Source organism: Carcharhinus amblyrhynchos, unplaced genomic scaffold (assembly GCF_965287045.1).
Source record: "Carcharhinus amblyrhynchos unplaced genomic scaffold, sCarAmb.v2.hapA scaffold_52, whole genome shotgun sequence".
Lineage (NCBI taxonomy): Eukaryota > Metazoa > Chordata > Chondrichthyes > Carcharhiniformes > Carcharhinidae > Carcharhinus > Carcharhinus amblyrhynchos.
Genome location: NW_027649793.1, coordinates 234,987 through 257,014, shown reverse-complemented (window position 1 = coordinate 257,014; position 22,028 = coordinate 234,987). Strand labels below are relative to the sequence as shown.

General features: G+C 46.6%; 1 protein-coding gene across 1 annotated transcript in view; it reads right to left on the bottom strand.

Annotated features, from left to right (window-relative positions):
* LOC145337545 (uncharacterized) overlaps nucleotides 1-22,028 on the bottom strand; it is a 93,656-nt gene that overhangs the window by 5,526 nt on the left and 66,102 nt on the right. Inside the window, exons 15-19 of the mRNA XM_080182336.1 lie at nucleotides 11,376-11,877; nucleotides 11,189-11,284; nucleotides 10,862-11,095; nucleotides 10,294-10,316; nucleotides 9,156-9,271 (exon numbers count right to left, since the gene is read on the bottom strand). Coding sequence (XP_080038462.1) covers nucleotides 9,156-9,271; nucleotides 10,294-10,316; nucleotides 10,862-11,095; nucleotides 11,189-11,284; nucleotides 11,376-11,877 — 971 coding nt within the window. The remainder of the gene's footprint in view (nucleotides 1-9,155; nucleotides 9,272-10,293; nucleotides 10,317-10,861; nucleotides 11,096-11,188; nucleotides 11,285-11,375; nucleotides 11,878-22,028) is intronic.

Sequence of the window (22,028 nt, the reverse complement as noted above, 5' to 3'; positions counted from 1 at the left end):
TTGAAATAAGTGTGATGCTGTTTAGAATGTTTGACCTCCCTTCCCCTAATGTGTGTTTTTTTTGCAGTTTTGGACCCAGGGGAACCTGGCCCTTTGTGTTTTGGTGATCCCACCACCACCCCCGCTTCCGCTGTTCTGGAGCAAACTGCCCACGATCCCCCTGGAGAATACCTTGGAGGGAGACTTTGAAGAATCTTCTGAGGACAGCACCACTGAAACGGCACCGGCATCTACCACACAACCCACGAATACAGAGACTATCACCACAGTGGGTAGCTTTAGTGTTGAGGCTTCCGAGTCACTATCTGGTGAGCACATCACAGACACTGATGCACATCCTAGGGCTCGGGCACATAGAGGTCAGCCAGAGGCGAGGATTCAGCTGTCCTCAAGCCAGATGCCGAGCCTCGGGGCCAAGGCTGGTGGTGATGCATCAGGAAACACGAAGGGTTGTGGAAGGGCTGTCAGCAACCGTGCTGCGACTGCAAGGCTGTTTAGGGGAGTCCAGCAGAGCACTGCTGCAGGAGGTGGTGCTGACACAGTGTGTGAACCAGGCCAACATTGCAAGGGTTGCGACCACAGTGGAAAGTCTGACCCAGGGGTCTGTCCTCATGGGTGACAGGGTCCAGGACATCCTGGAGACACAGCAGGCCATGAGTGAGGGTGTTGACGCCATCCAGGAGGCACAGCCTTTCTTAGCCATGGCTGTTGGGAAACTGTTGGCCATGGCTGGGACTTTCACTGGCATTCTGGAGACACAGTTTGCCGTGTCTGTGAGCCTCGATAACTTAGCCCAGCGTCAGAGGGCTACTGCTGAGGGGCTCCAGAGCCTGGCTTGCTCACAGAATGCTGCAGTGGAGGGGCTCCAGAGCTTGGCCCAGTCTGAGGGCCAGAACTGAGGGATCACAGATCATGGGGAGACGCATCTGAGCCTCCAGGACTGGCAGGGCCAGGTGATACCGGAGTTCCTGGAGCTCAGTCCAGCTACTCTGACATCCCATGGAGTGTCCCTGGGCCCTCTGGGCCTCACAAGTGAGGAGGGAGGGCTGGGGCCCATGCCGGGGCCGTCCGCCCAAGTGATCCCAGACGTCCCGAGACCTTCTGATTCCCCCCCCTTCCGCACACCGGGGCATCTCAGGGCCAGCTAGAAGAACAGGGTGGCACCAAAATAGTGCCAGCGGCTAGTCAGCTGGGGCCCTCCAGGTCCTGGCCACCCAGAGGACACCTGCCAAGGGCATCACAGGCAACGGGGTGTGCATCATTGCTGGACACCTCCACCTCTGATGTGCACCCTGGGGTCGCACATAGAAGCAGCAGTAGACCACAGAAAGTTAGAAAGGTCGAGTTCACTAACAGAACATGGGTGAAGGTTATCAGTAGTCAGGGTTTATTGATCACTAACGTTAAGAGCACAATAAACTTTTATTTGCACTTCACAGCTGTGACTAATGTGTCTCTAATTCCACACCTCCCCGCCCCACCCCACCCCAAAGTGCAGAGTTGTCCCCATTCCCTTGCATAGAGGTGCTTGGAGACTCAGCCACATGTCAGAGAGTGCCTGTCCTACCTTCTCCAACACCCACCAGACTCTTAGTGCAAGTGAGCCCCTCCACCACCCCCATCCCCCAATTACCCAACAAACATGTCTCCCCAACCCTTACAGCTACTTGGGCCAGGGTGGCAGCGTGCATTCAGAGTAGAGGTTAGGGATCAGGCTTGAGTGGCCCCAGGGGCAGGATCCCAGTGTGCCACAACAGTGAGTGGTCATCATCCTCCAGCTTTCAACCAAGACACACAACCACTGCCAGCCCAGGCACATTAACAGGTTTGGATCTTTCTGGGGGGATATGATGGTGGGTTGACAGAGGCTGTGGAAGGGTGATGTGACGGTTTGAGGGCCCAGATCGGTTTGGAGGGGGAATAGCGGCTGCAATTGCTCCTGGAGTGTGGTGGTTGCAGCCCCCTCACTGCACAGCACCAGCTCGGTGAAGCGGGCTGTAATCAACGCGTCCCTCACTGCCCTTCCTGGCTGGGCACCTGCTATCGCCTCCATCCTCTTTCCTCCGGCTCCTCATATGGTGGGACGACCACTTGGCCCCCTTGCCCCTCATCCTCCTCCTCTTCCTCCTCCTGCTCCAGCTGGTCTCGCTGCTGCTGGGTGATGTTGTGCAGCACACAGCAGATAATTATAATGTGTGAGGCACACACAGGGTCAAACTGGAGATGCCCCCCCAGAGTGGTCCAAACAGCGGCACCGCATTTTCAGCAGGATGGTGCACCGCTCTACATGGGTGCTGCATGGGTCTCATTGTAGCAGGTCTCCACCTCGGTCTCGGGCCTCCGCACAGGTGTCATCAGCCGTGACCTCAGTGGGTGACCTTTGTCGCTCAGTAGCCATCCTGGTAGCCTGGGCCGGTCTTCAAAGAGGCCGGGGATGTCCGACTGCCTGAGCACAAAACTGTCATGGACACTCCCTGGATGGCATGCATCGACCTGCATGGTCCTCATTCGATGGTCACATATGATCTGCACATTTAGAGAGTGGAACCCTTTCAATGAACTAAAAAAATTACAGCACAGGAACAGGGCCTTTGGCCCTCCAAGCCTGCACCAACCATGCTGTCTGACTGAACTAAAACCCCCGACCCTTCTGGGGACTATATCCCCCTATTCCCATCCTATTCGTGTATTTATCAAGACGCCCTTTAAAAGTCACTACTATATCTGCTTCCAGTACCTCCCCCAGCAACAAGTTCCACTACTCTGCATAAAAAAAATCTGCTTCATACATCTTGTTTAAACCTTGCACCTTAAACATGTGCCCCTAGTAATTGATTCTTCCATCCTGGGAAAAAGTTCTGTCCATGCCTCTCATAATCTTATAAACTTTTATCAGTCGCCCCTCAACCTCTGTCGTTCCAGTGAGAACAAACCAAGTTTCTCCAACCTCTCCTCATAGCTAATGCCCTCATACCAGGCAACATCATGGTAAATCTTTTCTGTGCTCTCTCCAAAGCCTCCGCATCCTTTTGGTAGTGTGGCGACCAGAACACTATATTCCTTGTGCAGCCTAACTAAGCTTCTATAAAGCTGCAACATGACTTGCCAATTTTTAAACTCATCTCCCAGCCGATGAAGGCAAGCATGCCTTATGCCTTCTTGACTATCTTCTCCATCTGCATTGCCACTTTTAGTGACCTGTGTACCTGTACACCCAGATCCCTTTGCCTATCAATACTCTGAAGGAATCTGCCATTTAGTGTATGTTTGTTGTCTGGATTAGACCTTCTGAAATGCATGACCTCTCCTTTCTCCAGATTAAACACCACCTGCCATCTCTGTCCAAGTCTCCAACTGATCTATATCCTGCTGTATCCTCTGATGGTCCTCATCGATATCTGCAAATCCACTAACTTTTGTGTTATCTGTAAACTTACTCATCAAACCAGTTACATTTTCTTCCAAATCATTTATATATATTACAAACAGTAAAGGGCCGGGACAGAAAGCAAATCATTAGCAGATGTGTGCCCAGTGACAGCATATTCTTTGCAGTCCATGTCTGAACCTCGGCACACAAGCCTGGAGCAGTAAATGCTTCATCTAGTTAGGCCTCAGTCAGCACATGGTGCACTCCTCTCCCAACACTCAGTGTAACCCCTGACCATAGCCCACAGCAAGACAATGCCACTGCACAGTGCTCTGGAGGGAAAGGCTGAGCAGGATTCCTTCAGGGACCCTCACCCTGAGAAAATAGAAGCACCCCTGCCCGCAACCCAGATATCACAGACCAACATCTGAAGGCAGCAGGAAGAAGCCCACCAAGCATCTCCAGGGCCTGCCTACAACGTCCCTCGCACTCTGCACACTGCACTTACCTCCTGACGCCAGTTCAAGGCTGCCACACCAGGTTGTGTCTTTTATATATCTACTCTGATTTGTGTCAAAGTGACATAAGAACATAAGAACATAAGAAATAGGAGCAGGAGTAGGCCATCTAGCCCTTCGAGCCTGCCCCGCCATTCAATAAGATCATGGCTGATCTGTTGTGGCTCAGTTCCACTTTCCCGCCCTCTCCCCATAACCCTTAATCCCCTCTCTTATCAAGAACCCATCAACCCGCTTCTTAAAAATATTTAGCGAGGCAGCCTCCACCACTTCAACGGGCAGAGAATTCCAGAGATTCACCACCCTTTGAGTGAAGAAGTTCCTCCTCAACTCCGTTCTAAACTGCCTCCCCTTTATCTTGAGGCTGTGCCCCCTAGTCCTACTGTCTTTTTTGAGCGGGAAGAGTCTCTCCACCTCTATCCTATCCATCCCATTCATCATCTTATACGTCTCAATGAGATCTCCCCTCATTCTTCTAAACTCTAACGAGTACAAGCCTAGTTTATTCAGCCTCTCCTCATAGCTCAATCCCCTCAACTCCGGTATCAGCCTAGTAAACCTCCTCTGCACTCCCTCCAGGGCCAAAATATCCTTGCGCAGGTGCGGCGCCCAAAACTGCACACAGTACTCCAGCTGCGGCCTCACCAATGCCCTATACAGCTGCAGCAAGACCTCCCCACTTTTATATTCAATCCCCCTCGCTATGAAGGCCAGCATCCCATTCGCCTTCCTGACCACCTGCTGCACCTGCAAGCTGGGTTTTTGCGACTCATGCACAAGGACCCCGAGGTCCCTCTGCACCGTCGCCTGCTGCAGTTTTTCGCCACGTAAGTAATAGTCCTTCCTACCATTCTTCCTACCAAAGTGGACCACCTCACACTTGCCAACATTAAATTCCATTTGCCATTTCCTGGCCCATTCGCCCAGCCTATCTAGATCCTTCTGCAGACTCTCCACACCCTCCGCACAATTTGCCTTTCCCCCAATCTTGGTGTCATCAGCAAATTTCGACACCCTGCACTCGGTTCCCTCCTCCAGATCATCTATATAAATGGTAAATAGCTGAGGCCCCAGCACCGACCCCTGGGGCACCCCACTAGTCACCAACCGCCAATCCGAATAGCACCCATTGACCCCCACTCTCTGCCTCCTATTTGACAACCAATCCTCTATCCACGCTAACACCCTACCCCCAACTCCATGTCCCCTGACCTTCTGCAATAACCTCTTGTGAGGTACCTTGTCAAACGCCTTCTGTTTGACATCACACGACATCACACCAAAGAGGTGGGAGATGCTAACCTGGGTGGAGATTGTCATGTTGATCCCGATAATGGCATTCCAAAGTATGGTAAGTGATGGAAATCAGTGGTTGGACAGTTTTCCGTGCTCTCCCGGTGGCCCATTTTTTCCCGGTTAGGGGATGCGTGCGGGTCGTAAACACTCTGGGGAACCTGCGAAAAGTTCGACTCATGCATCTCCCAACCCGACCCACCAAAAAACGAGCACATTGCAAAGGGAGAATCGCCCCCATAATTTCTCCTCGTCTGTGTTTTATATCTGCCACCCCATATCTTAAAACTGTCAGCTTTTGGTTTAAATCGCCCCGCAAGAGGAAACATCTGCTCTGAATCTGCTTTGTCAATGCCCCTTAGCATCTTCCATACCTCAATTATACCTCCTCACATTTTTCTCAGCTCCAGAGAGAATCGGCCTACACTGGCTAACCTCTCTTCATAAGACAAACCCTTCATCTCCAGAATCAAGCTAGGGAACCTTCTCTGAACCAGCTCCAATGCAATTCCATCCCTCCTCAAGAAAGGGCACGAAAACTGTACACAAGTGCAGTCTCACAAATGCTTTACACAATAGCAATAACACTTCACTACTGTTATGTTCTATACCTTTAACAATAAATATGAAGATTCCATTTGCTTTCCTTATTACCTGCTATACCTTCATCCGAGTTTTTTTGCCATTTGTGCATGAGGACACCCAGGTCGCTAATCATTTGCCTTTGTATTTTTCCTATCAAAATGGATAACCTCACACTTATTCACTTTAATCTCATCTGCCAAATTTTGTCCTATTCACTTAAACTCTCCTTACCCATTTATAAATTTCTTCTTTTGTTATCACAACTTACTTTTCCATCTATTTTAGTGTCATCTGAAAGTTTGGCTGTAGTATCCACTATTCCCTGTATGCAGTGATTAATGTAGATTATAAAGAGTTGGGGTCCGAGGGCTGAACCCTTGGGCACCCCAAAAGTTACATCTAGCCAACTCAAAAAGCACCCATTTATCCTGACTTTCTGCTATCTGTTTGTTTGCCAATGTTCTATCAAAAATAATAAATTATCCCTCATCCCATGATGAACGAACCATTTGTGTGGCACCTTATCAAATACTTTCTGGAACTCCAGTTATACTACATCTACAGGATCATCAGTATCCACTTTGCTTGTTACATTTTTGAAGAACTCAAGCAAATTTGTCAAAAGTTTCCCCTTCAGTTGTCTAAAACCTTAGTTAGACCTCACTGAGAGTATGGACATCATATCTTAAGAAGGAAGATTTGACCATGGAGGAAGTTCCAAGCAGGTTTACAAGAATGATACCTTGGCTTCAAGGGTTTAGTTACGAGGAGAGATTAGAAAAATTTGGCCTTTATTTTCTTGCATTCAGAATGTTGAGGGGTGATTTAATAGAAGTCTACAAAATATTCACAGGGAAGGTCAGGGTGGATAAGGATAAACTATTTCCACTAGTTGAAGGCCTAGAACCAGGGGCCTTAATCTAAAAGTTGGAACCAAGTTGTTCAGGAGAGATGTTAGAAAACAATTCTATATGTAGAGAGAGGTGAATGTTTGGAACCCTTTTCCTCAAAAAGTGGTGGATGCTGGTTCAATTATTAATTTTAATCCTTACAGTGCAGAAGGAAGCCATTTGGCCCATCAAGTCTGCATCAACAACTATCCCTGTAACCCTACTTATTTAGCCTGTTAATCTCCATGATACTAAGGGGCAATTTAACATGGCCAATCCATCTAACCTGCACATCTTTGGAGTGCGGGGGGAAACCACAGCTCCCAGAGGAAATCCACACAGACACAGGCAGAATGTGCAAATTCCACACAGATAGTGACCTGTGGCCAGAATTGAACCTGGGTCCCTGCCGCTGTGAGGCAGCGATGCTAACCACTGTGCTACCGTGCCACCATATTTTAAGTCTGAAATACTTTTATTGAGCAAGGGTCACAGAGGAAGGGGAGAGAATATGGGCAATGACAGATTGATTACTGACATCAGTAGGAGAGAAAATGCAAGAATCCTTAACAAAGAATGTGGTAAAAAATAATGGTAAGTTTGGGCACAGTCAAGATTGACCCATGAAAGGGAATCCAGTGCAAAATTAAACCCGGGTCCTTGGTGCTGTGAGTCAGCAGTGCTAACCACTGTGCCACTGTGCAAAATGCAATTAGCAGAATAGTGGAACTAAAGCTGATGGATGTAGAGTATTTAGATTTTCAGTAAGTTTTCAATTAAGACCACACAAGAGATTAGTGAACAACTTCGTGCACTAGAAATTTGATGGAATAATAACAGATAAATGGACAGAAAACACGAGAGTAGGAATCAATTGGTGTTTTCTTTTAAACAGTGCTCATGTTCTGCTCTCACCGATGCTCTGTATAAATAAAGCATAAACTCTATACCTGCTGGAGAGCACTCAATCTGACTGTGAAAACTCAGGATGAAACAGCAATTCTATGCCTGAACAGGCGGATCTGCCTGGCCTTGATTAGGTGTATCTGTGCAGCACCCTGTCAACTGAGCTGCTAAAAGCATTGTGCAGCTTGGGGTCTTTTACCATTCTCATCATGAAGCTGGATGTGGCATATAGTTTGCTGTCAGCACTGCTGGGTCATCCAATTCCACCAAACAGATTATCTACTGCTCATTACTTGTTCTCGAATGTCTGTATGCCTTCCTGATAAATGATGATTTAAAAAAATTTCCCAGAATATCAAAGAGACCAGTCCAAAATCCTAGAGCAATTCTATTTCACATCCTGAGATTGGTGCTCTATTCCTCTGGTTATACAGATCCCTTCACTTCTTTGACATACAGTGCTGATGGCTTCAGACCCTTCAGACTTTGGACACGGTGGACAGAGCGCCCTTCATTGACCAGTACTTCGCCAGAGTGGAGAAGCTATGACATCTTTTCCGGAGCCTTCAACATGTCATTGATGAAGACGAACATCTCACCAAGGCCACCCTCACACCCCCACTTTTTGCCTTCAAACAACCACACAACCTCAAACAGATCATTGTGTGCAGCAAACTACCCAGCCTTCAGGAGAACAGTGACCTCGACAGCACACAACCCTGCCAAAGCAACCTCTGCAAGACGGACTGGATCATCGACACGGATGCCATCATGTCACATGAAAACACCATCCCCCAACTACACTTGCAACTCGGCCAATGTTGTCTACCTGATATGCTGCAGGAAAGGATGTCTTGAGGCATGGTACATTGGGGAGACCATGCAGATGCTACAACAACGGATGAATGAACATCGCTCGACAATCACCGGGCAAGAGTGTTCTCTTCCTGTTGGGGAACACTTCAGTGGTCACGGGCATTCGGCCTCTGATCTTCGGGTAAGCGTTCTCCAAGGCAGCCTTCATGACACACGACAACGCAGAGTCGCTGAGCAGAGACTGATAGCCAAGTTCCACACACATGAGGATGGCCTCAATCGGGATCTTGGGTTTATGTCACACTATCTGTAACTGCCACAACTTGTGTGGGCATGCAAAATCTCACTAACTGTCCTGGCTGAAGACAATAAACATCTCTTTAACTTGCGCTTTACCCTTTCTCCACTCACATTGTCTGTAACTTTAAAAATTGATTACTTGTTAAGACTTGCATTCCAACCAGTATTTTGTAAATTGAGTTTGTATCTTTTTATGCCCTGTTTGTGAACTTAAATCTCACTCACCTGATGAAGGAGGAGCCCTCTGAAAGCTAGTGGCTTTTGCTACCAAATAAACTTGTTGGACGTTAACCTGGTGTTGTGAGACTTCTTACTGTGTTCAGACACTTAACCAGGGGAACCCACAGAAAGATAAATATGAGTACGGGAGACTCTAGGGATTAACAAGTGGAAATGTGAATCTGGGATCTTAAAGTCTGTTTAGTTTCTTCACAACTGTATTAGTAATCAGGAAATATAAGAATATAAGATCTTTACCGGGAATAGTGGGTTTCATCATTTCTCTCCACGCTGTGCACTGAGAAAGGTATTTGAACTTCCTGATAGACAGGGCGGCATCAAATACTGAGAATGTGCGCTCACCATCACTAATCCTGTAAATGTTAAAAAAAGAAAGAAAATATCCAAAGTGAAATGATAATCTTATTTTTTTTAAATTAAAAAATGGATAACTTATAAATTCTAAGGCAGAGAATGGAAACAGCGATGCCCTGAAAAAGGTTCAAAATCTGATAACAGCCATCACACACTGCAGAAAGTGATGAACATTTAGCCTGCCCGCCTGTCCACTTGGTGTATTATAGACAAAGTTTGTAGAACAAAGACAAAGGCTGAAAACATCCCAAAGCTGAATATCCAATTCTGCAATCCCTGGGCCCCACAACTCTCCCAGAATCCTGTTCTCCTCTACTTCCGACACCTTGAACATCTCTGATTTTGGTCATTCCCCCATTGAGAGCTGGACCTTGAGCTGCCGAGATCCTGAGCTGTGGAATTCCCTCCCTGATCCTCTCTCTCTGTTTCTCTTTTGTCCTTCTGAAATCCACCTCTGTCATCCGGATTAATATTTCCTTATTTGGCTCTGTGTCAGTTTAGTTTATAACGCTCCTGTGAAACTCTTTATGATATTAACTTACAATAAAGGTGCTATATGAATACAGGTCTTTACTACTGTGGTTGTTAAGGGCACAGAGCCAGTTTGTATTTAGGATAAAAATAGAATCGGTTCCCCCTTTAATGTGAGACCTTCTCGGGTTGGTCAGGCTCCATGCAGGGACATGGGTGACCCACTCCTTGGAAACATGGACTGTGCGGTTCTCTCAGGGTCAGTGGGAAGGTCACAGACACTAACAGCCAACATCGGGCAAGCGATCACTTCCGGCCCGGGAACCAGATTGTATTAATTACACTTCCCGGTTATTTATTACAATATTGTAGCAGTTATGTAAAATCATTGTAATAAAGGCAGTTTTTTAAAACTCTGGTACCTGAACTACACACTGAATTTCCATGGCCCAATGACAGGTCATTTAATGTTGTGACAACAACCAATAAATAAACGAAAATGACATTTTATTTTAATAAACAGTGGATTTCAGTAAAGAACATGTCCTACCTTTTCTCCCGACAAGCTTCCTCCTGAAAGAAATGAATCAGGAACAGTGAGGGTGACAGTAACAGATTTCAGGAGCAGTTAGACAGGCTGGTGAAATGAGGAGACTCAGAGCAGATGAGATTTCATACGGAAATGTAAAGTGATGCATTTTGGAAGGAAGATTGTGGAGAGTCAAATGAACTGGAATTGAACATCAGCCCCGCTCACAGACATAGTGACTCTCACACACCGTACCAGACACACCCATACACTCACAACATGGAACTGGAACTGGATTACAATGGGAGTTCCAGGAGAAAATTGAACTCGGGAAACACAGAAGTAATCACAAGGCAAGTGTGACGATCAAGACTCATTCTCAGAAGGTTTCAGATATTCCCAGGAAACTGCAGACAGTGTGGGAGCCGTTAGTTCAGAGACAGCAGGAGAACAGTTCAGGAAGGGACACAAAATTCTGTTTAATTTGGTTAGTATTTTCAGTAAATTCTATATTAATTTCACAGTTACCATAAGTTATTTAGTGACTGTGTGAAGTTTCCCTGAACTGAGCCACAATATATTCCCTCACCTTCAGAAATATCAGATCGTCTTTTTGCTCCATCTGTTTCTGCAACTTTGAGAGTTTCTCCTCAATAGAATTTAAATTCTCCTGAATCTTTCGAAGGTTTCTCTCCATTGGTTCTAGAATCCTTTCCTCTTCTTCCCTGAGCTCTCTGAGTAATCGCTGCTCTTTCTCAGTGAGAATCTGGTGCATTTTAGTGAACTCGGATGTGATGTGGGTCTGCAGACTGCTCGACTGTTCCTACCCAATGAAATGTGAGACACAATTAATCTCCCGCGATAAAGGGAACAAAACGAACCGAGATCCCAGAAAATCAACACAGAGAGACCTTACCCTAACTTCAGAAATTTTTCCTTTCTGTTTCTGTTCTGTTTCTAGAACAGCCAATTTCTTCTCTGTGAGAGAGTCTAAGGAAGATTTCAGCTGATCCTGGGATTGGGAGAAAAAAAATCACAGAATGAAAGTGCTGGATGTTCAAAATGTGATAAAATTATCATCTTATAAAATATTTTCCATTTACCTTGTAGATTTCAACAGCTTCATCAATGGGCAGGAAGTTGTGGGATTTGTGATCCCGCGAAACTACACAAGTGTAACAGATCAATTTCTTGTCAGTTTCACAAAACAGCTTCAGTTCTTCCTGATGTTTCTCACAGTGAAGTTTACTTTCCTTCTCTTTCGGATTCAGCTTTAATTGTCGAGCTTTCTCGGCCAGATTCGCTAAGGCCCGATTTACCCTGAGGTTTTTTTCTGGAAACTCCTCTCTACATTCCGGGCAGGAGTTTACCTCCTTCTTTTCCCAACTCTGGGTGATACAGGAGCGGCAGAAGTTGTGTCCACATTCCAGTATTACCGGATCAGTGAAGAAATCGAGACAAATGGGACAAATTGCCTCCTCGGTCAAACTCTGGAGCTGTTGTCTGGAAGCCATGTTCACACTCAGCACTTCCTGATTCAAACCGCTTTCAGTTTCGGTGTTACTGCCGCACATCCTCAGTTCAGCTACTTCCCGGTGACGTTCACTGCAGCACTCAGGGAATTATTATTCCAGAGCGGGCCATGTCCTCACCACTTTCACACTGGAGATAAAAACTCGCGCGGTCTAAAGGATAACGGCGGGGAATCATTGAGCCCTGTCGCGGGGTGGGGAGGGGGCTAGCGGGGGTGGTGAGGTGGGGTTGGGCTCACGGGAATGTTGACAGTGGAAAGGGGGAGAGCTTGAGGGAGAAAGGAGGGAGAGATGAGCGGGATCGAGATTCCATTACATTCCTCTTCTGTCTGAACTCGCTGCCGATTGAAACCACCCTGGTGAAACTCGGAGTCAGATCCAGATCCAGAAACTGAATTGTGTTCATGGCTGCAGCCGCTCACATGAAAACATCAAATACTATAAATGCCAAAGAGAAATTTACTGAAAAGCTACCGGGAAAATATTTAGAGGTTTCGATCTGTGAAGTTTGGTTCATTTTCGAAAGAATAGCTTGCGGTTTTATAAATGTTTCTGAATCCCTCCCGGGGATCCTGACCCAGAGAAACATCAACTGATGACGGAGCAAAAACAGAAAATGCTGGAAAATCTCAGCAGGTCTGACAGCATCTGTGGAGAGAGAACAGAACTAACGTTTCCAGTCTGGATGTCTGTTCGTCAGATTCCAACATCCGCAGTAATTTGCTTTGAACTGATGAGGGAACATTTGAAGTGGAATCTCTCCTCCAATATTGGGCGGAGTTTCTTCACACAGAGAATGGGGAGAATGTGGAAGTCGCCGTCACATGGAGTGGTTGAGGGAGAGAGAGTTGGTACATTGATAGGGAGACTTGGATTACAACATGATTTTACACCGCACAGGTTGTATATGGAGTTTGTTTTTTGTCTGAAAAAAAAATGAGCTCACCATTCGACGAGATGGATTTACAGACTGAAATTCTGCAATAATTCAATCTATGCTGCTAGAATTAGTTGGCTTTGAAATCCGCAATAAAAATATTTAAATATAAATTGTTGTGCTAACACAAGGATTTAACAACAGTAATAGTGGAGAGCAAGTGACTGGGGAAATCAGGATCTGAACACGGTCTCTGTCAGCCTTGGCATCTAGATTCTGACTTGTACAAGTCAACTCCAATCTACTGCACTCCTGGTTTGTCGGTTCAGCTGGTGAAAATCGCAATAGGATTCATTCTGCCGGATGAAATGTTGGACACTGAACTCTCTCCATGGACCTCGTTAGACTTCACAGGGGATCATAGAGTCACTGAACAGCATAAAATCAACTATGATCCCGATATGTTCCATCTAAAGTGTATTCTTAAATAATTAGTAATCTTAATTTACTGAGTTCACTGTTAACAGCTGTATTCGTTTCTAAAAGGACATCGACACATCTTCCTTTCCAACAGCCGCTTATGCACAGCTCTGGTAATGCAGTGTTAGTTGTTCCTGACAGGAATTAGGAATATTCCCATTCTGCCCTTTCCAGCCTTTCAGCCTCAGCATTGAATTCAGGAACTTCAGATTCTAACCACCGTTACCATTCTGCTGTAACCATTAACACTGCTCTGGAACCACCTTATGCTTCTTCACCAGTCCCATTCCCCATTCTCTTTTACTTTGTACCGTTACACCTTTAGACATTTAACCTCTCCTGTCCTGCACCATTTCATAGAACTTTCCCTGTTGTTATTCTCCGCCCTTTCCCCCCACACTGTCCTTGCTGAGAAATTATTTACTCTGTAAAATATTCCAGTTCCGATGAAAGGCGATCGATTTGAAAAGTGAATTGTGTTGCTCTCTCTATTGATGCTGCCTGATCTGTTGAATGCTTCCTGTATTTTATGATATATTAAGGGTTGGGTCTATTAATGTCTGATATATAACTTTCACTCACTGCAGGGTAAATACAGTCACACTGCAGGGAGCTGAACAGAACAGGGGCGGGATTCACCCACAGAAATGTGACCTCAGCAATTTGAATGAGAAAGTGCTGAAACTCCCCATGGCTTCCAGACACCAGGCGGGGAGTTTCACTGAGCTTCTCTCCGATATTAGTGAAGTGATGATTGCGAAGTGCTCAGTTCCAATCGCAGCTCCTCAGCGACTGAAACATTCTGTGTCTGCATGCGGCAAGAACTGGACAACACCCTGAATTGGGATGATCAGTGGTGAGTAACATTCATGTAACTTAAATATGACGCAATGAACATCTTCAACAAGAGAGAATCTAAGCAACGCCTCTTGTTATTCAGCAGCATCGCCAGCACTGAGTCCCTCACCATTAACAACCTGTGGTGTCATTGACCAGAAACAGAGTTGGGCGGATCATATATAAACTGCTGGACAGGTTTGGAGGCTGGGAATACTTCAGTAGGTAACTCATCTGCCAAAGTTTGCCCCCCTATAAAAGGCACAAATCAGGATTGTGAAGTGATACTGTCCATTTACCTGGTAAAGCGTAGCTCTAACAGCACACATGAAATTCAGCACCATGAAGAACAACGCAACCCGCTTCACTGGCTGCAGTGCTTACTGTAGAGAATATCTGCACTGTTCATTGTGAATTCATAGGTCACTTCTTTTTGCAATATTAATAAGGAATAGAATCATAGAATAGAATCGGTGCAGAAGGAGGCCATTCGGCCCATCGAGCCTGCACCGACGATAAGGCAGCAATCGCACCAACGATATTTGCAGCAATCCTCGGTCAGAAGTGCGGACTGGATGATCCACCTCGGCCTCCTCCATTGGTCCCCAGCATCTCAGATGCGAGTCACCAGCCAATTCGATTCACTCCACGTGATATCAAGAAATAGTTGGAGGCACTGGATACTGCAAATGCAATGGGGCCTGATAACATTCCAACATTAGTACTGAAGACTTGTGCTCCAGAACTTGTCGCTCCCCGAGCCAAGCTCTTCCAGTATGGTCACAACACTGACACCTACCCAACAATGTGGAGAATTGCCGAGGTATGTCCTATACACAAAAAGCAGGACAAATCCAACCCGGCCAAATACTGCCCAATCAGTCTACTCTCGATCATCAGTCAATTGATGGAAGGGGTCACCAACAGTGCTATCAAGCAGCACTTGCTCAGCAATAAGGCACTAGTGGTGTGCCTCAGGGATCAGTGTTGGGACCACAATTGTTTATGGTTTACAAAGATGATTTGGAGTGGAGATCAAGTGTAGTGTGTCAAAATTTGCAGATGACACTAAGATGAATGGCAGGGCAAAGAGCTCAGAGGACGCAGAAAGTCTGCAAAGAGATTTAGATGTCGAAGTGAGTGGGCGAAGATCTGGCAGATGGAGTACAATATTGATAAGTGTGAGGTCATCCATTTTGGTAGGAATAACTGTAAAATGAACTATTCTTTAAATGGTAAAAAAATTGCAGCATTCTGCTGTGTAGAGGGTGTCCTTTTGCATGAATCACAAGGAGTTGGTTTGCAACTACAGCAGGTAATTAAGAAGGCAAATCGAATTTTGTCCTTCATTGCTAGAGGGCTGGAGTTTAAAAACAATGAGGTTATGTTGCAGTTGTATGAGATGCTGGTGAGGCCACACCTGGGGTACTGTGTATAGTTTTGGTCTCCTTAGTTGAGAAAGGATATACTGGCACTGGAGGGGGTGCAGAAGTGATTCACTAGGTTGATTCCGGAGTTGAGAGGATTGGCTTATGCGGAGAGACTGAGTAGACTGGGGCTATACTCATTGGAATTCAGAAGAATGACGGGAGATCTTATAGAAACGTATAAGCTAATGAAGGGAATAGATAAGGGAGAAGCAGGGAAGTTGTTTCCACTGGCGAGTGAAACTAGAACTAGGGAGCATGGCCTCAAAATAAGGGGGAGCAGATTTAGGACTGAGTTGAGGAGGAACTTTTCATGCAAAGAGTTGTGAATCTGTGGAATTCCCTGCCCAGTGAAGCAGTTGAGGCTACCTCATTGAATGTTTTTAAGGCAAGGATAGATAAAATTTTGAACAGTAAAGGAATTAAGGGTTATGGTGAGCGGGCGGGTATGTGGAGCTGAGTCCATGAAAAGATCAGCCATGATCTTATTGAATGGCGGAGCAGACTCGAGGGGCTAGATGGCCGACTCCTGCTCCAAGTTCTTATGTTCCTAATTACCTGCTCAATGACGCCCAGTTTGGGTTTTGCCAGGTTCATTCAGCTCCTGACCTCATTATCCTGACCTTGGTTCAAACATGGACAAAAGAGCTGAATTGGAGGGTGAGGTGAGAGTGACAGCACTTGACATCAAGGCCGCATTCGACCGAGTGTGGCATCAAGGAGCCCTTGCGAAATTACAATCAATGGGTAGCAGGAGGCAAATTCGCTGCTGATCCGTGGGAAGATGGTTGTGGTTGTGGAGAGTAAGTCAGCTCATGATATTTCTGCAGGAGTCCCTCAGGGGAGTGTCCTCGGCCCAAGAATCTTCAGCTACTTCATCAATGACCTTCCCTCCGTCATAAGGTCAGATGTAGGGATGTTCGCCAATGATTGCAAAATGTTCAGCACCATTCGTGACTCCTCAGGTACTGAAGCAGTCCATGTTCAAATGCAATAAGATCTGGATAACATCCAGGCTTGGGCTGACAAGTGGCAAATAACATTCACGCCACACAAGTGCCCGGCAATTACCAATAAGAGATACTCTAACCATCGGCCCAAACATTCAATAGTGTAACCATCACTGAATACCCGACTGTCAACATCTTTGACCAGAAGCTCAACTGGACTCACTCATAAACACAGTGACTACAAAGCAGGTCAGAAGCTTGGAATACTGCGGCGAGTAACTCACCTCCTAACTTCCCAGAGCCAATCCACTATCTACATGGCGCAAGTCAAGATGGAATACTCTCCACTTGCCTGGATGGGTGCAGCTCCAACAACACTCAAGAAGCTTGACACCATCCAGGACAAAGCAGCCTGCTTGATTGGCACCACATCTACAAACATTCAATCCCTCCACCACCGACGCTCAGTAGCAGCAGTGTGTACCATTACAAGATGCACTGCAGCAATTCACCAAAGATCCTGAGTCAGCACCTTCCAAAACCATGACCACTTCCATCTAGAAGGTCAAGGGCAGCAGATAAATAGGAACACCACCACCTGAAAGTTCCCCTCCAAGGCACTCGCCATCCTGACTTGGAAATATATGGCCATTCTTTCACAGTTGATGGGTCAAAATCCTGCCACTCCCTACCTAACGGCATTGTGGGTCAACCCACAGAACATGGATTGCAGCGATTTAAGAAGGCAGCTCACTACCATCTTTCCAAGGGCAACGAGAGATGGACAATAAATGCTGGCCAGCCAGCGACGCCCATGTCCCGCGAATGAATAATAATAAAACAACTTGCTCCCCTGAAACCCACGCAGACACAGGGAGAATGTGCAAACTCCACACAGACAGTGACACGAGGCCGGAATTAAACACGGCTTCCTGGCGCTGTGAGGCAGCAGTACTAACCACTCTGCCACCTTGCCGCTGTTACAATGAGTGCCGTTATCAGAGGATACTTGTGGAATTTACTGTGAAGGGTGCTGGAGCGACGCTGAATGATTCATTGCGGTGCAGTAAGTTTCTGGGATGGGTTGAGACCCTGCGTGAACTCAAGTCTTTTATTGTTACAAAGCGCCCCGCTGCCACCTGCTGACAGAATGTGGGTGCTGCAGGAAAGAATTCACCATTGAAAACGGCCCAAGAAGCGAGGAAGGTTCAGAGACACGATCGGGCGATTGCATTTCTTTTGTACGAAACTCAACCATCTTCAGTTACTTCATCAATGACCTTCCATCCAACATAGGGTCAGGAATGAAGATGTTCGCTGATAATTACACAGTGTTCAGCACCAATCACAATTCCCCAATGACCAGTCAGCGGGGAAGATCTCCCGAATTTGGCACAAATCCCGAAATGTCAGTGCGAGGGTCTCTGATGCGTTGTCTGAGCAGAATCTGCCTTTGCCACATCTGAAGATTCGGTGAATGTCAGTTAATTGCTATTGATTTAATCTTGTTTGGCTTTCCCACCGCCGTTTGATATAACCAAGTGGTTTTCTGGGTCATTTCGGAGAGACAAGTAAACAACAGTTCTCTGGACAGACTGGCCTGACCTGGTAAGGACGGCAGATTTCCTTCCTTGGAGGACAGCCTCATTCTATCATTGTCATTATTACAGAGACTAGCTCTTTATTCCAGATTTATTGAAAGAATTGATTAAAATTCTCCAGCTGCTGTTGTAGGATTTGAACTCAGGACGCGTGAGCATTAATTTCGGCCTCTGAATTTCCACTGCAGGAACATTACTGTCATTGCTGATGAGGTTCCTTGTTCAATTCTCCACAGCTAGGGGAAACATCCTCCCAGCATCAGCCCTTTGCAGTCCTTTAATATTAATGTGGGATTCTTTCGCTTCGCTTTCCCAATGATGATCTTGGGACATTTAATCAAAGAATAGGATCGAATGAAATCAATTTTCACGATGTGGATTTGATCAGAATAACGTCCAAGACTACGTAAGAATCCGAGAATGACCCAACACGGAGAAAGGGCTTAAGGCCCATCGCGTGGGACTGGACCGTCAAATTCAAAGACAGTCCCCACTTTTTGGGCCGTTTTCAATGGGGAATTCTTTCCTGCAGCAGCGAGATTCTGTCAGCAGGTGGCAGCAATGCGCTTTGTAACAATGAAAGACTTGAGTTCACAGAGTCTCAACCCATCCGCTTCATTTAAGACACACCCTCTTCCTACGAGCAGAAGACTCCCCCCCACCAACCACCACCCCCCGCCCACATCGAGACACTCCCTAGTCCCCACCCCTCACACACTCTCCACCCCCACCCCTCACACATTATTCATTCCCACCTCTCACACACTCCTCACCCTCAGCCCTCACACACTCTCCACCCCACCCCTCACACAATCTTCCCCCAACACCGAGAAACTCCCTAGTTCCCCCCCCCCCACCGCACACATACTCTTCACCCTTACCCCTCAGGCACTCTCCACCCCACCCCTCACACTCTGTCCACCCCACCCCTCACATACACTTCACCCTCACCCCAAATATGGGGCAAAATATCCTATTTTTGTTCTTTAGCCATTCTCTAATTCATCGTTTTCTCCCCCGAATTTTCATTCAATCGTGACTAATTTGTCCCTCGATTTATTCACCTGAGGTCCAATTCACTAGAGTTTACATCAATCCCATCTAGAATCCATAAGAAATACCAACAGCTTCCTCCTGTTCCTCAGGAAAAAGGGGACGTGGAATTCTATCCATCATCACACACACTAGGAAGGAAGCAGAGGAGATTCGCCAGGTTGTTGCCTGTGCTGGGGCATTGCAGCTGTGAAGACGGGTTGGAGAGTCTGTTTTTGTCCCTTACAGCACAGAAAGCTGGGAGGTGCCTGCTTGGGGTGGGGAGCTGGTCGAGGTGTGCACAATTATGACAGTCGTGTATACGGTAGATAGGACGAAACTTCATTCCCGCCCCACCTTAGTAGAGTGATCAATAGCCAGGGGCATAGGTTTAAGGTCAGGGCAGGAGCTTTAGAGGGGATTTTAGGAAAAAACCTTTGCACCCGGGGGATGGTGAGAACCTGGAACTCACGACATGAAATGGTGATCGAGGGTGGAACCCGCAAAACATTTAAGAACATAAGAAATAGGAGCAGGAGTAGGCCATCCAGCCCTTCGAGCCTGCCCCGCCATTCAATAAGATCATGGCTGATCTGTCGTGGCTCAGTTCCACTTTCCCGCCCTCTCCCCATAACCCTTAATCCCCTCTCTTATCAAAAACCCATCAACCCGCTTCTTAAAAATATTTAGCGAGGCAGCCTCCACCACTTCAACGGGCAGAGAATTCCAGAGATTCACCACCCTTTGAGTGAAGAAGTTCCTCCTCAACTCCGTTCTAAACCGCCTCCCCTTTATCTTGAGGCTGTGCCCCCTAGTCCTACTGTCTTTTTTGAGCGGGAAGAGTCTCTCCACCTCTGTCCTATCCATCCCATTCATCATCTTATACGTCTCAATGAGATCTCCCCTCATTCTTCTAAACTCTAACGAGTACAAGCATTTAGATGAGTACTCGAACGCCATAGCATGCAAGGCGACTGACCAAGTGCTGGAAAGTGGGATTAGAATGGATAGGTGCTTGATGGTCGGCGCAGACACAATTGTCAAAGGGCCTTTTCCTGTGCGTAAAATTCTAAGACCATATGATTCGACAATCTGCATCTGAAGTGCTGTACCTGCAGGGCAATGGACTAGGTGCTGGGAAATTGGATTAAAATGAGTGGCTAGTTTTTTTTCCTCTGTCTGTTTGGCCGGCACAGACAAGATGGGCTGAATGGGCTCTTTCTAATCCATATCTTTTGAATGGTTCTGTACTATAATACTCCATAGCTGCCTTCAGTCCTTCAGTCATTTTATGATGACATGTGAAGTGAATAATATTGGCTGAAACCTGGCTTATGTGGTGTTGTGGATCTCAGGGCGAGGCCAAGTTTGACGCTTCTGACTGAAGGTTGTTGCAAATGCTTCACTTTGTCTTTTGCACTGATGTTCTGAGCTCTCCCATCACCGATGACTGGGATATTTGTGGAGTCCCTTCACCCTTCTTTAATTACATTAAACTCGATATAATTCTTGTTGAGGCTGTCTGTAATTCTTAGCTACATAAAATCTTGAATTTCCACTTCTGCCTCGATAGGACACTCGATATGCATGACTACAAATTATATCAGAACCAGATTTTATGAGAGTTAAAACAATATGTTTTATTATACAAACCCAAAATCTAGATATAGTCATAAAGGTTTTCCTTCTGTATAAAAATAATTTGAGTTAACAAACTTTTAATAAGCACGTATATTAAAAATACGCATATTTATCTCCGGGCTTTAGGCTGATTTGGCCGCTGCGGATCAGAAGAGGTTGCAAATTTGCATCGACACAGATTTGATATGGACAGTGTGGTTTCTGAAAACAAAAAAGAACAAAACAAACCTTTTTCACAGCAGCAATCGGGCCGGAGCGGCCGGAGGACGGCAGCTGGTTACATTAAAAATTCTCGTCTTCTCTGGCATTCAACAAAAGTGTATTTAATTGTGGTTTCGTTGAAATGTGGACGATTTATTCAATGCCTCAGGGGGGCCCATGAAAGGAGAACAAGGAAGCAACCGCGTGTAGTATCAGGAAAGAGCCAGGTACGCTGTCAAAGGAAAGCAACGTGAGTTGCAGGAGAGCACAGCAGTGAGATAGTCTGAACTCATCTATACAGGTTTACAGCCCTATCAATCTTAGAGCTAAATACTACTTCCCAATGTGTATTCAAACAGAAAATTTTGCGAATACTCAGCAGCTCGGGCAGCACTTGTGGAGACACAGAGAATCAGGGTAAAAGTTTTAGTGGATGGAATGCTCATTCCTAATGGAAGCTCACACACTCTCATTGATGGACCCATTTCACAAATCTTTTTCTACACGCTACCCGATGCCTTCACACGCTCGGAGCTGCGATGCCCAGAATTTGCCACAATACTCGAGTTGAGGTCGGAACAATGTTTTATAAGGGGTTCACTCTGAACACACTCAGTGTGAGGGGTGAGGGTGGAGAGTGTGTGAGAGGTGGGGACGGAGTGTGTGTGAGAGGTGAGGAGTGGGGTGCAGAGTGTGTGAGGGGCGGAGATGAGGAGTGTGTGAGGGTGGTTGGAGAGTGTGTGAAGGGTGAGGATGCAGAGTGTGTGGGGGTGAGAAGGAAGAGTGTGTGAGGGTGGGGTGGAGAGTGTGTGAGGGGTGAGAGGTGAGAGTGAAGAGCCTCCTCCCCCTCCCCCCTCCTCCCCCTCTCCTTCTCCTCTCCCCCCTTCCACACCACTCTACCCCTCCACTTCCCCCAGAATGACAGGCGGATCAAGTTTCATGATATCCGCCTCCCTCTGTGTAAGTGAAAGGAGCTCTGACCAATCGCTTTCTGTTTGCCGAAAAATACCCTCTTCTCCTCTGATGAACAGGCGGAACCGCCAATGAGCTTTCATATTCCCCGCCTCCCTCAATGTAAATAACGCCACACCGGCCAATCGGCTTCTCAATTCCGCTCAAACCCGCCTCCCACACTGTGAGTGACAGGAGCTCTGACGAATCCGTTTCCGAGACCCAGG